The 13,818-nt window shown below is 38.6% G+C and overlaps 1 protein-coding gene across 1 annotated transcript in view; it reads right to left on the bottom strand.

Moving 5' to 3' along the window:
• Window positions 1-13,529, bottom strand: part of LOC149473719 (aldehyde oxidase 1-like) — a 148,591-nt gene extending 135,062 nt beyond the window's left edge. The window contains exons 1-3 of the mRNA XM_089670217.1: window positions 13,379-13,529; window positions 11,701-11,758; window positions 6,309-6,405 (exon numbers count right to left, since the gene is read on the bottom strand). Coding sequence (XP_089526343.1) covers window positions 6,309-6,405; window positions 11,701-11,758; window positions 13,379-13,432 — 209 coding nt within the window. The 5' untranslated portion in view covers window positions 13,433-13,529. The remainder of the gene's footprint in view (window positions 1-6,308; window positions 6,406-11,700; window positions 11,759-13,378) is intronic.
• Between the last annotated feature and the right edge of the window lie 289 nt (window positions 13,530-13,818).

The following is a 13,818-nucleotide window of genomic DNA, read 5'->3' as shown; positions in this document are numbered from 1 at the left end:
AGGTTTCAAAGGTAAGATTGGAGCATAGGCCAAGGCTCTATAGATTAAGTTTGCGTGGAATTACTCAAATACACAACCACGCCACAGCTGTACACTTTTAGATGCAAGAACAGCTGCTACAGGCTTTAGTTTAGCAGTTGCTCCACTAGTGTCATATATGCAGGCTCAGACTGGCCAACTGCGGGTCTGCTGTAGTTATAGGGTTAATTATGCCACAGCACTTTAAAACTGTGGTACATTTGTTCTGTACGACTTCATTCTGTACACTAATCTGTATTCCAAAGCACCTCATTTTGTACTCTGCATTGCACATCCTGTTCAACACCACCTCATTCTGTACTCCATGCAATACATTCCCTGGTCTTCATCAACTTATTCTGTAGGCCACACTGTACATTCCCAATAAGCCATGCCCAATATTAAAACACAAAAAACGTAAACTACTCCTTGTGCTACATGTGCATTTTCCCTTTTCTTGAGATAGGGGACCCAACCTATGAAGTCAAAGAAAGCCTTCCAGATTCTCCAAAAATGTCTGGAAGAAGCAACATCACACAAATAAAAAGCAATTGTTAAAAAAAGGGCTTGTATGGATAGGTGAATAAATACCAAATTTATTAAAGGCTATGTTAAAAAGATTCTGTATATAGCCCTACAGAACAGACAATGCACAGTCCACATGTGTTATATGCTGCATCTCTGAACAGGAAATAGGAATTTTATAGAGAAAAGAATATATATCTACTGAATATTGATAGTTGTTGCACAGTGAATACATGAACAGTGTATTCCAACATCCCCAACTCAATAGTTACTCCATATATTAGTCCCATTTCTGATCTCTGTTCTATAAATCAGTTTCTTGTAAGCAGTTTTGTCAAAGCATCGTTGAATGGACCCCTGAGGTAGCTCTGAAAGTGTCCATGTCTGCAGTTCACTAAGAGGTCATCTCTTAATCAGCAGCTCTGATCCACTGGTTTCTTATGGGTTGGAAGTCTTTGCATCTCATCCCATAAATCTGGCTCGGTTTTAAATGTTACGTGGGCAACATAGGACAGACGTTTGGCTGGGATGCCATTATTGCTTCCTGGTGGATTTCCTGATCGAAGCCTCTTGTGGCCTTTTTTTTTTTTTTTTTTTTTTTTTACAATATTTGGATTGTCTGTGTTCATTTCTATTTCTGTGTCACTTTGTTGCTTACCATTATAGGACACCGTTGTGGAATTTCCCTCAGTTTGAAGAGTTTGTGTTAGTTCATAAAATTTAATCAATTACATTTCTACTGATGGTTACCTTGTTTGTGTCTTGGTTTAGAATTCTGTATCCATTTTGAGATTCACTGTATCCCACAAGTACACCTTCCTTTGCACAAGCATCCCATTTTGTAAGTTTTTCTTTTGGAATGTGCATATAGGCTACCAAAAAACACTAGATTTCCCATTCCTGTAACCTGATTTTGTTCTGGGTTGTATGGTACAGTAGTTTGAAATATTATGCCATGGATTCACCGGTGTGTCATCACCTGTATATTCAGTTCCATTGTCTGTGCGCAATACGCTCAATCATTTTGCCAAAAATGTTGGTTACTTGAGCCAAAAAAACTGTTCAAGTTTCTCTAGTACTTCACTTTTGTTGTGTAACAGATACAGTGTAGTATACCCATAGTAATCATCTATAAAAGTGAGGAAATACTTCTTTATTGGAGTAAATGTTTTCATTGGACTGCAAAGATCTGAACAAATTAAGTCCAGAGTTTTTTTTTAGCTCCGCTGTTAAGCTTTGGAAAGGCTTTTCTTGTAATTTTTCCCTTTATATAGCTGGTGCATTACATTGATCCCATGGACTAATTTTCACTTGCGTAGTCATCTTTAGTTATTTCTTAAATATGTCAGGACTTCTGTGCCCAAGTCGTCTGTGCCATAAGTGAATGCAGTTTTTCCTCCTTGGCAGTATTAACCATCTCATTGCAGCTCAGCTTATACACTTAAATCAGTAATTTTAGCCTTTGCAAGCAAGATATGCCCTTTTGTGATGACACAACTGTCATCTTGGAAGGTCACTACATTGCCTCGTTTTGTGAGCTTCTTTATTGACAAAAGATTAGTTTTAAGAGCAGGGTCACACAGAACATGTTTCATGTATCCATGTATCTTTCTGGAGACACTCTGGTAATTAGGACAGTAAAGAAAACTGTCTCCTATTCATTCTGTTCCCATTATTTGAGGTGATTTTTTTCTGTTTTTCTCTGGTCAAGGTGAATAAACAAATTTCTGTCATGTGACTCATAGCTCCTGAATCAACTCACCATGCCTGCAAAGATGAGGTGCAACTTTTGGATTAAAAAAGCAAAACATTCATTATCTGAAGAAAATTAAAATTTTCTTTCTTCATACTTTTGGCCTTTTGCAGTTTAGTCTGTTTTGCATTCTAGCTTTCCAGATTCTGCAATCGGCTTTTAAATGACCTTGTTTCTTGCATACAAAGCATTCACGTGTTTCTTGTTGCACGTTACTGTTTTTATTCCTATTTTTCAATTTTATAGCAGTCTCTGCAACAGGAGCATGTTCACTATTAAAGCTTTCTATTTTATGCCTATATTCATTCATAAGCTTGCCCTTAATTATAATGTCAGTTCATCATCTGGACGTGCATCAAGTGCCGTGACAAGCATTTTATATACTTTGTGGTTTACCACAAAGTTAAGTGCTGTGATATGAAAAAGTCTTATTTCTTCTTCTATACCTCTCAGGCAGTCAACAATTTCCAAAGTGTGCCTATATATACAGTTAGGTCCATAAATATTGGGACATCGACACAATTCTAACATTTTTGGCTATATACACCACCACAATGAATTTGAAATGAAACTACCAAGATGTGCTTTAACTGCAGACTGTCAGCTTTAATTTGCGGGTATTTACATCCAAATCAGGTGAACGGTGTAGGAATGACAACAGTTTGCATATGTGCCTCCCACTTGTTAAGGGACCAAAAGTAATGGGACAGAATAATAATCATAAATCAAACTTTCATTTTTTAATACTTGGTTGCAAATCCTTTGCAGTCAATTACAGCCTGAAGTCTGGAATGCACAGACATCACCAGACACTGGGTTTCATCCCTGGTGATGCTCTGACAGGCCCCTACTGCAACTATCTTCAGTTCCTGCTTGTTCTTGGGGCATTTTCCCTTCAGTTTTGTCTTCAGCAAGTCAAATGCATGCTCAAATCGGATTCAGGTCAGGTGATTGACTTGGCCATTGCATAACATTCCACTTCTTTTCCTTAAAAAACTCTTTGGTTGCTTTTGTACTATGCTTTGGGTCATTGTCCATCTGCACTGTGAAGCGGCGTCCAATGAGTTCTGAAGCATTTGGCTGAATATGAGCAGATAATATTGCCCGAAACAGTTCAGAATTCATCCTGCTGCTTTTGTCAGCAGTCACATCAATAAATACAAGAGAACCAGTTCCATTGGCAGCCATACATGCCCACGCCATGACACTACCACCACCATGCTTCACTGATGAGGTGGTATGCTTAGGATCATAAGCAGTTCCTTTCCTTCTCCATACTCTTCTCTTCCCATCACTCTGGTACAAGTTGATCTTGGTCTCATCTGTCCATAGGATGTTGTTCCAGAACTGTGAAGGCTTTTTTAGATGTCATTTGGCAAACTCTAATCTGGCCTGTTTTTGTGTCTCACCAATGGTTTACATCTTGTGGTGAACCCTCTGTATTCACTCTGGTGAAGTCTTCTCTTGATTGTTGACTTTGACACGCATACACCTACCTCCTGGAGAGTGTTCTTGATCTGGCCAGCTGTTGTGAAGGGTGTTTTCTTCACCAGGGAAAGAATTCTTCCGTCATCCACCACAGTTGTTTTCCGTGGTCTTCCGGGTCTTTTGGTGTTGCTGAGCTCACCGGTGCGTTCCTTCTTTTTAAGAATGTTCCAGTTGTTTTGGCCACGCCTAATGTTTTTGCTATCTCTCTGATGGGTTTGTTTTGTTTTTTCAGCCTAATGATGGCTTGCTTCACTGATAGTGGCAGCTCTTTGGATCTCATCTTGAGAGTTGACAGCAACAGATTCCAAATGCAAATAGCACACTTGAAATGAACTCTGGACCTTTTATCTGCTCATTGTAATTGGGATAATGAGGGAATAACACACACCTGGCCATGGAACAGCTGAGAAGCCAATTGTCCCATTACTTTTGGTCCCTTAACAAGTGGGAGGCACATATGCAAACTGTTGTAATTCGTACACCGTTCACCTGATTTGAATGTAAATAACCTCAAATTAAAGCGAACAGTCTGCAGTTAAAGCACATCTTGTTTGTTTCATTTCAAATCCATTGTGGTGGTGTATAGAGCCAAAAATGTTAGAATTGTGTCAATGTCCCAATATTTATGGACCTGACTGTATATATATTATATATATATATAATATATATTCATGAGTATCCTGGTCTTTCATCAGCTTGATTTAGTATAGATTTCTAATCAAATACAGTTTATTGCTGAGATTAGCCCAGTCATGCATCCTTCCCACATTTCTTTAGCAGTTTCAAACTTCACTTCATTTATACATTTCCACGCACCTTTTCTTATTAGCAGAATTTTCATCTTGAATCTTCAAGGCTGGTAGTTCTGGTTTGTCAGATTTGCAAATGAAAGCTTTGTTGCAGCTGTGTTACTGACCATTTTCTTTTATTTCTGTTGCAGTTGTCTTCCTGTATCTTGCACTTATTTGCTGTAGCAAGGCATGACAGGGCATCTGGGCCCAAAACCTGTTAGATTCCGTATATAGCCCTACAGACAGTGAACAGTCCACATGTGCTTCTCTAACAGGAACTTTTTTTTTTTTTTTTTTTTTTTTTTTAAAGAGAAAAGACAGTTTAACCATAGATGCAGCTACAAACTTAAAAACGCTTCCATCTACTAATTGAATAATATATCTGATAGTTGTTGCACAAATAATACATGAACGCTGTATTCCAACAGGTTATTTACTGCTGCTTACAAGTCCTTAGATGTGGGCAGAGGCATCCCTAGGTTGGGGTCACCCGGTGCAGTAACATGTGGGGTCACTCCTCCAGAAAGGAAGGAGTGGTGCCGGTGTAGCAGTAAAATGAGTATCCCAACCTGTTAAGATATGTATCCCCTGAAGCAACTGCGCATGTGCCGGTTTCGGGCCAAAGAAGCCGATCTCCAACTTTAGCAGAGAGCTGCCACAGTTAACCCCTTACAGGCTACAAACCACTGAAGCTAATCCAGTGGATCCCTATGGGTTGCAAGAGCAGCTAACCCCGTATAGGTTGTGCTAATGTTGGAGATCTACTTCTTCAGCCTGAAACCGGCACATGCGCAGTTGCTTCAGGGGATACAGATTTTCACGGGATACTCATTTTACCGCTACACCGGGGGCAGCCTTCACTGTGCCGGGAATCCGGGATCACCACAGGCCAGGACCTTCACAGAGCCCAGAAGCTCTGCTGGCATCCTGTTCCTGCACCCCCTGTGATGGTGTCACCCGGTGCGGCCCACACTCCCGCAGGACGCCACTGGATGTGGGGGTTCAATTAGTATATTTTTCCTATGTGTTCACCTGGCAAGCCTGACACTTTGTCCTTGGGTTGTTACACTCTCTCCTCCACTGTATCTGAGGAAACAAAAGCTGTCACACAGACTGCACTCCTGATGTTAAACCAAAAACTTGTCCATCTCTTCATTCTGTGAGGGGCAGAGTAATTTGCAGTTTCAGCAGATAGCTCACAGGAAACAACAAGGATATTATTTTTGGTGAAATCAAAAAAAAAGGTATTTGTTTATTGTACTTGCTAAAAATGTTCTTACCCTGACAAAAAAAAAAAAAACTAAACAAATGCAGCCACCATATCCATCTATATCAAATGGAGCATCATTTGCCAGTGCTAGATAAGTTGTATACCAAAAACAGCGCACTCACAATAACAAAACACTCACAATAAAGATTTCACTCCCAGATGTGCAATCTCAAAAATAAAAAAACTAAATAAGTACCTGTAATAAAATGTAAAAAACCAAAACACACACACATCATTCTTGCTCTTGGGTTTCGAGATCCTTAAAGTCAGAAAGTATGCTTTTATAATAAAACCAAAAAAAATTGGATGGGCAGTTAATGAATTGTAGCAACCCAATTTCTACCAAAACACTTCATAAATCTAGATCTGAGATCATAAGGGCTATGAAATATGCTTACACACAGACATTACTCACTTCTGACAAATAAAATTAATAGGATTTAGAGATTATAAAAAAGGATACAGGATTTCCTTGGAAATTGGATGAATAGTTGACACCATTACGGTGCAGGCGCCACAGCCACCTCCACCACAGCCATACTTCGTGCCAGTTAGGCGCACTGCAGAGTCAGTTAAGTCCAGTATTACAGTATCTTTGTCAAATTTCTCGTGCATAATGGACTTTCTGTATAGAAACATTTCTAAAGGCCTGCTTCAACAAGTCTATGGTGAATGTAAAAACAGCTTGAAGCAGGTTGATTCATCTTAGAAGGTCAACAACAGGTCAGATGCACATGTAAATGAACAAAAATTGCAATCAACCCAATTTATAACTAGCCTTTAGAACAAGGTACACCTGGAATAGAAATACTTTGAGTTTCATTTGCTGCATGCATAAACCTTCCATTTTAATCTTGCTGTAAAGAACAGTTATAAATTGGGGTGGTTGCCATTTTTGCTTTGTTTAGCTTGCTTGACATGGCACATTGACACATCAGATGCTTTCAGCTGCCATTGTGCTCTATTGAACTTCTGGTATCCCTGTGCTTTTGAGGCATGGACCCCATCCAGGCCTACCTGCTATTAATTTATCCATTACTATATATGCTCCAACATAGAGACTCTCATAGATTAGGACCACACTATACAGAGGGGTCTTGACTGGTTAATGAACTCTGATCTCAAAAGCTTTTTAAACCAAATCTCAAATGCAAGCAGAATGCACATCAAAGTACACCACATTTACCCATCAACCAGCCATAGGTGGTTTTAAAATTCCAAGGGAGATCTTTAATAGGCTATCAAGTTATTGGTTGATCAACAGTGCCAAGCACTTTACCCTATGAACAAAACAGGCAGCTGTTCAGATGCAGGAGGGGGCCACCAGGCTAGGGGATGTTTTCAGTCCAGGGCAAACTACCATTAGTCCATGGGTGACCTCTGCAGGATGTCAAGAATTAAAAAAAAAAAAAGGGATTGCCCAGTATTTTACACATATGTAAAAAAAAATCCCTTGCCACCAAACTTAGGATCTCTGCAATCTATGTGCATTGTGGCAGTGCGGTATCCTGCCACAGTGGAAATCACAGTGGTGACCCAGGATTCTCAACCATACAGGTTGAGGGGCTCCAGGCAGTTCTCATAATGCAGAGGAAACTGGTTTATCAGTTTCCGCTTTGGTTTGTAAAGCCTGTTTTGGGACCTGTAGCCTGGAGATTTCTAAGATTTGGGAGGGATGAAATCTCCAATCCTGGGTCCATGTTTTGAGAGCAGCCAGCACGCTGATTGCACAGGTGTGTGCAGGCCTTTTTGTGGAGGCCAGGCCATGATTCTGGGCTCCACCCTGGCAGACAGGAGGCCTCTGCCTTGGAGTCAGGAGGGCTTCACATAGGAGAAGTGGAAGCCAGAGTAGCTTGGTCCTAGAGGCTCGCTGTGTGCAAAAAAGCCATTTAGAAGGAGTCTGTAGGAGACAGACGAAGCGGTATACCTGAAAGAGCCAGAAGGCTGAATATTGTTTAATTTGTTTAATGGTGGATACCCCTGTGTGGGAAGCATTTTATGGAACGTTTTCTTGAAATAAAATTGGGCACCAAGGCCCTTAAAAAGAAGAAGCGAGTTGCTGTGTGCTTTGAAAAAAAAGCTCTACCATTTAATGCGAGTTCCCACAGTATGTATACAACAATAATTTAGATGGCTCCTTTTAGAGTGAAGAATAATGTAAAGTGCTGTTATATACAGTGTTACATGAAAATCTATAGAGTAGATCACAGAGGTTGATGTAGGTCAAAGCCAACAAAATACAATTTCAGAAAATCATAGCATTGGACCACCAATAACTTGACGGACTTCCCAGCACAGGTAACGAATAAACCATTTTGGAGCAGGACATTACTATTTGCTGAGAACCAATTTTTGCAGGAAGTCCGAGTCATATAATCCTTTTTCACATATAAAACAATGAATACAACCAGTACTTTGTTTTGACACACATAAGCTCATTTATTGGAAGTGTTTCTGTGTAGCTGCCAACTTTTCTATAAAAAAAAAAAAAAAAAAAAAAAATTTCTTTTGGATAGAGTTGTGAAGGATTATATTATGCTGTTTGAGCTCCTTTTTTTCCCCCTCTCAGTTTGTCCCGTTTACCATTATCACCAAGTGTGAAATTGAAAAAAAAAACAAAAAAAAAATCCCACATTTTCTACAGGGATACCATTTCATTTTTCTTTGGAGGGATTTGTCCTCTGTTCCTTTACTATATCCAAAAATTAAAAAAAAAAAAAAAAAAAAAAAAAAATGGGGTTGTCTTTAGTTCTATTTTAAATGGGATTTTTTGTATTGATCATGCATACTAGGTGTATCAAATTTGCTCATATGGGATCCATCATATTAATAATGGATGTTCTGTTTAACGTTTTACTGAACCCACAACAGTAAAATCAGTCTGTATATGCAGTAAAGCATCTCTGTGGAACCTAAGGGGGTCCTCTGCATTGTGTAAAAAGGCTGACAATCGTATGGAGTCACTCTGAACATGCTCAGTTTGGTGTGGAGTTTTTTTTTTTTCTTGGGAGAGTGCAAGTGATCAGCACAGGGCAAATCAGCACTGTCCAGACAAAGGTCAAGGGTTCTGCATCCTCCTAGAGCAGAAATAAAACGTCTCCTACAAGCTTTAACCAGTGCTCTGCTGGACACTGATAGAAGTCACAAGACTGATGAGAAAAAGGTATTTAGCAATTTATATTTACTAAAATATTTGCATCTCCATGTTCTGTGTACTGTGGGAGACCAAATATAGTGAATGCAGGGTCCTGGGTTTAGTAACACTTTAAAGAACAGTTTAAATGGAATTTGTTGCATTGTAGGCAAAGTTCTCATATTGTAAATACTATGACAACTCTTAATGTTAAATCATTCCTATCTCATAAGACCACAATATTTTCATAAAAATACAGACCTTCTCAATGATATCCAAAAGGAGAAGAAGCCTGAAAAGTTCTCATTTAAAGTGTTACTAAACCCAGGACCCTTCATTCACTATATCTGGTCTCCCATACTACACACAACATGGAAATGCAATTATTTTAGTAAATATAAACTGCTAATTACCTTTTCTCGTCAGCAGTGTATAGCAGTCTTGTGACTTCTATCAGTGTCCATCAGAGAGCTGGTTACAGCTTGTAGAAGGAGTTTTCATTCTCCTGTAGGAGGATGCAGGACCCCTGACTTCTGTCTGGAGAGTGTTGAATGGCCCTGTGCTGAACACATGCACTCTCCCAAGAATAACCCCCCCCCCCAAAAAAAAAAAAACATTCTCTAGCTATACACACCAAACAGAGTATGTGCAGCTTGCCCCCAAGTCTCTTATGTCAGGAGATATTTAGGAGACACTGGAAGAAAGAGGATCAGAGAAGACAGAGTCAAACATCCCTTTTACACAGTGTGTAGGATTAACGCCTTAGGTTCCACAATGAGTATAACAAGCATACTTTACTGGATATACAGTACAAAGAGCTTACTGTTGTGGGTTTAGTAACACTAAGTTAGTGTTGGTCTCATGAGAATTATATTGCAGCTAACCACCACCACACTAAAGCTGGAGTCACAGCACTTGCTTTGCAGTTAGCATGTGTTGACACATGTTTGATGTGTGTTGACATGCATTTTTTACTGCATTTTTTGTAGTTTTCTTCCTTTGGTTGGTTCACAGCATGGAGTCAAAATACTTTATTTTTCTTTGCTTAATGTGCACTGCAGCATGCTGCGCTGTTTAATTGTGGCATGTTCCATTTCACCCACAGCACACAAATGCAGAGAGTTGGTGTGAATTTGGCCTTTGGAAACAATGGAATTCAGCTGATCCTGTTGGGCCTGAGTTGAGCAACACAGCACATAGTGTGAACAAGCATTGCATGGGGCAGACAATTCATTTTGAATAAGCTGCCAACACACTCTAGCCCAGTTCAAAACACACTCAACACTTTTTACTAGTGCATGGCAATGTGCACTAGTGAGCTGCAGTATATAGGTTAAAAGACCTTTGTATAAATAAAAAAAAAAAAAAAAAAAAAAAAAAAAAAAAAAAAAAAAAAAAAAAAAACTTAGGGAGTGATCATTACCCAAAAATGTAGGAGTCTATACTCATCATTGCAGAAATAGCTAAAGTGGTTTAAGCCAGAAAAACAAAACATGTATTAAAATTGCAGCCCATCAATCCTTAGATGTTGTGACTACATTCGTTTTTTTTAGTTTATTTTCACCTGGTGATCCAGCCAGTAAGTCTGGTATTTTTCAGATTTCTTTTTAACAGACCAAGTTGTCCAGACAAAGCAGCGGTTATAGGTTTGAGACAAAGCATTTACCACTGACAGGGGTGCTTACAAAAGGTCAGCTTTTATTTAAACCTTTACCCTAAAAGGGGAAAAAAAATGTATTACTATAACTGCTTATAAAGTGTTAGCTGGCGTGCAGCATTAATTTGATAGTCAAGTCCATCTAAATCTACCAGTCTATTGCTACACTCTCCCCCAGACTGACAATGCTGCTGTCCAAAAAGGTGTCTGCTTTACTACTTCATCCAGACAGATTGAAAGTGTTACTTGCTAGATAACCAGGTGAAATAAGGAAACTGTTTTAGAGTGATATGAAGCCTTTTTTAAAGAGAGGTTATATTTACTTGCTCTGTGCAAGGGTATTGCACAGCATAGCCCCTTACCTCTTGTCATTCCCTTAATCGTGCTCTCCGCCACTTTTTTCGGTTCCCTCCCAGCAAGCTTTGTGCTGAGGGGGCACCTGTGTGAACTCGCTCCCGATCTGGTCAGTGTGTGTCCATAGACACACACAGAGCAGCTCAGCCATGGTCTCCACTCCCTCCTCACAAGATTTAACTGGCAGAAGCAATGGCTCCCACTGCTCCCAAAGGGTCCTGTGATACACGGAAGAAGGAGCAGCAGTGCTGCAGATGGGACAGTGCATGCTTTAAGGTTATAAAAAAACCATATTAGATTTTAGAACTACTTTAAAAAAAGAAAAAAAAAAACAAACAATACAGCCACCACATCTAGGAATTAGTAAACTGCAAATTGCATTTTTGTTTTTAGGTTTAATACCAATTTATGACTGGACTGGCATGGTTGACTGTGTTAAGTGGTAGTTGTGTTCCTGGCTACAGTGGTCGAGTCACAGATCATGAGCAAGTATGTATGCAACTCTTGTTCTGCAAAGTAAGTATTGAAGTCAGAGGGTCAGCAAGGGAGCCTGACAAGAATGTTTGTAGAATCAACCAGGAGAAAAAAAAGAAAAGTGTGTATATAATAAAGATGTGTACAAGGTGCTCAATTGATAACTGAATAGAAATTAGATGCATTCTTTTCTCATTATACCAATAAATATTCTATTTCCGTTTCACAAAAGGATACATTTCTTTCTCAGGTAGGGAAGCAGTAAGACCTCCGGATCAGCATTTTCTTCCACTATCTAGGTAGGAAACAATTAGAGAGAATATTTCTATAATGCATCACATTTAGCAGTCATGTTACAAAGCTATTTTTAAAGTGTTAGCTTTTTTCACATAAATGTTCAATTCACATGTTTAAAAATACTACATTGGGGTGTAAGTTTATGTATGGAATATCTTACCACTACAAACACTTTATTTTCTTCAAATCAGCATTTAACCTCCATCCCCCTCTCTAGTGTCTGCCTTAAAAAAAAAAAAACCCCAGACACAAAAAACCCCCCACAAAAAACAAAAACAACCCGCATAATTATTCTATTTACACACACACAGTGCAAATAAAACCGTAATGAAAAGTACTTCAGAATGCAGTGAATTGAATCCCTACCCAAGTTTGCATGTCACCATTAATGTCATCTATAGAGTTTTTGGTAAGATAAAAGCTGAAAAAGAAAATCATCATCAGACCTTCAATCTGGCCAGATGAGTTTGTCATAAACAGCTCAATTAAAGTGTATGCAAGAGCTAATTTTTTTTTTTGGGATAGGCTGGCTAAGATTCAACCATCTGGCAAGCATTTACGGTAGTCTCTGTCTCTGCTGGGAGAGAGTCACCCCTTTGTCCTGATGATGATCATCACCAAAACAGAAAAGAAAAAAAATCCACAATTTTAGGAGCAATTGTGAGAGCAAAAGGTCAGAGTAAATCTTGCAGTGGTGATGAAGGTGCTGGTGACAGGAGCTGTCACTTTCTTTTGGGTCTCAAAGACAAGTGAAAGGAGCAACAACAGCAGGAGTAGTGACAACAAATAGGGGTTTAACCCTTCCTAACTTGATCCTAAACTAGAGAAGCTTTGGCTATACATACACGTTGAAATCAACCAGTTGTCTCCAAGAAACATATTGCCGATGCCATGCATTTATTAAATGTGCTGCATCTGACAAAACCCTATTCAACTGGGCAATGTAATCACAATTTTTTTTCCTTTTTTTTTTACCCAGCAGACCACCACTATGCAGTGCAATCCTTTTTGCGTAATGAATGAAGAGTACCAGAATCAATTTTGAGAAGCCATCAAATGTGGGTTACAGTACAAATGAGATTTATCAAAGCTCAGTCAAGCTAGCAAAACTACTACTAGTTACTAACACAGGGCAGCAATTAATAGCTAAACAAATTACACATGTATCATCTAATAGTATTTAATCATATGTAATTGATTCCTACTGCATTCTACTTGTGAAGCTTACTGCACAAAGAGCAATTCACAGCAATATAGATCTGGACATAATTATCAAAACGGAAAGAAATTTGCAAGGAACCTTATGCATACAATTTTAGATAATAGCCCCTAGATCTGCAATTTTATTATAGCAACAACTATAATGGATCATAGCAACATACTGGATAAACAAAAAAAAAAAAAAAAAAAAAAAAAAACCCCACAAAAAAAAAAAAAAAAACTTTTTTTGATTTGGTATATAATCTGATATTTATACAAAGACCTTAAGATTTTCATTTCCTTTCCAATTTTCTCATAACAAAATCATAAACACACTACATAAACTTATCTCTATGTAAATTATTGTGATACAAATACTGTTCATTACTAATAAAGTGTTAATTAAAATTTTACATACCTGTTTCCCATTCACATAGAAAATGAGATTATTTGAAGCTTGTGGTTGAGCCATCAGTATTCTATCCAGCTCTGCAAAGATTAGTTGTGCAATTAATTCCAAACCTCAGCAGCCTTTCTTCTACTAACCCAAAGAAACCAGGTAGGAGAACTATTTTGTAAGCTTGTAAAGTCACCAAACAGGTTATCAAGTTTCAATAGCTGTCAAATATATGTTCACATTTATATTCTCCTATACTTTGACATTGCCTACCAAATGCAGTGGAAAAGTCTGTTAGAGAGCAGGATCTTGCTGGTTTTGGGTGATTAATAGTCTTCCTAGACAACAGGTGAAATATATATCTATTTGTTATCTAAATGAGTAACCCTGTGTTAAAGGAAACCTATCATGAGAGAAGCATGAAAGCTTTGATGAACCTCTACTTTTTCAATGTGCGCAGT

Source organism: Staurois parvus, unplaced genomic scaffold (assembly GCF_062004578.1).
Source record: "Staurois parvus isolate SC_StPar_1 unplaced genomic scaffold, SC_StPar_1.0 ptg000011l, whole genome shotgun sequence".
NCBI lineage: Eukaryota > Metazoa > Chordata > Amphibia > Anura > Ranidae > Staurois > Staurois parvus.
Note: the sequence above shows the minus strand (reverse complement) of the source record. Positions and strands in the feature narration are given on the sequence as shown.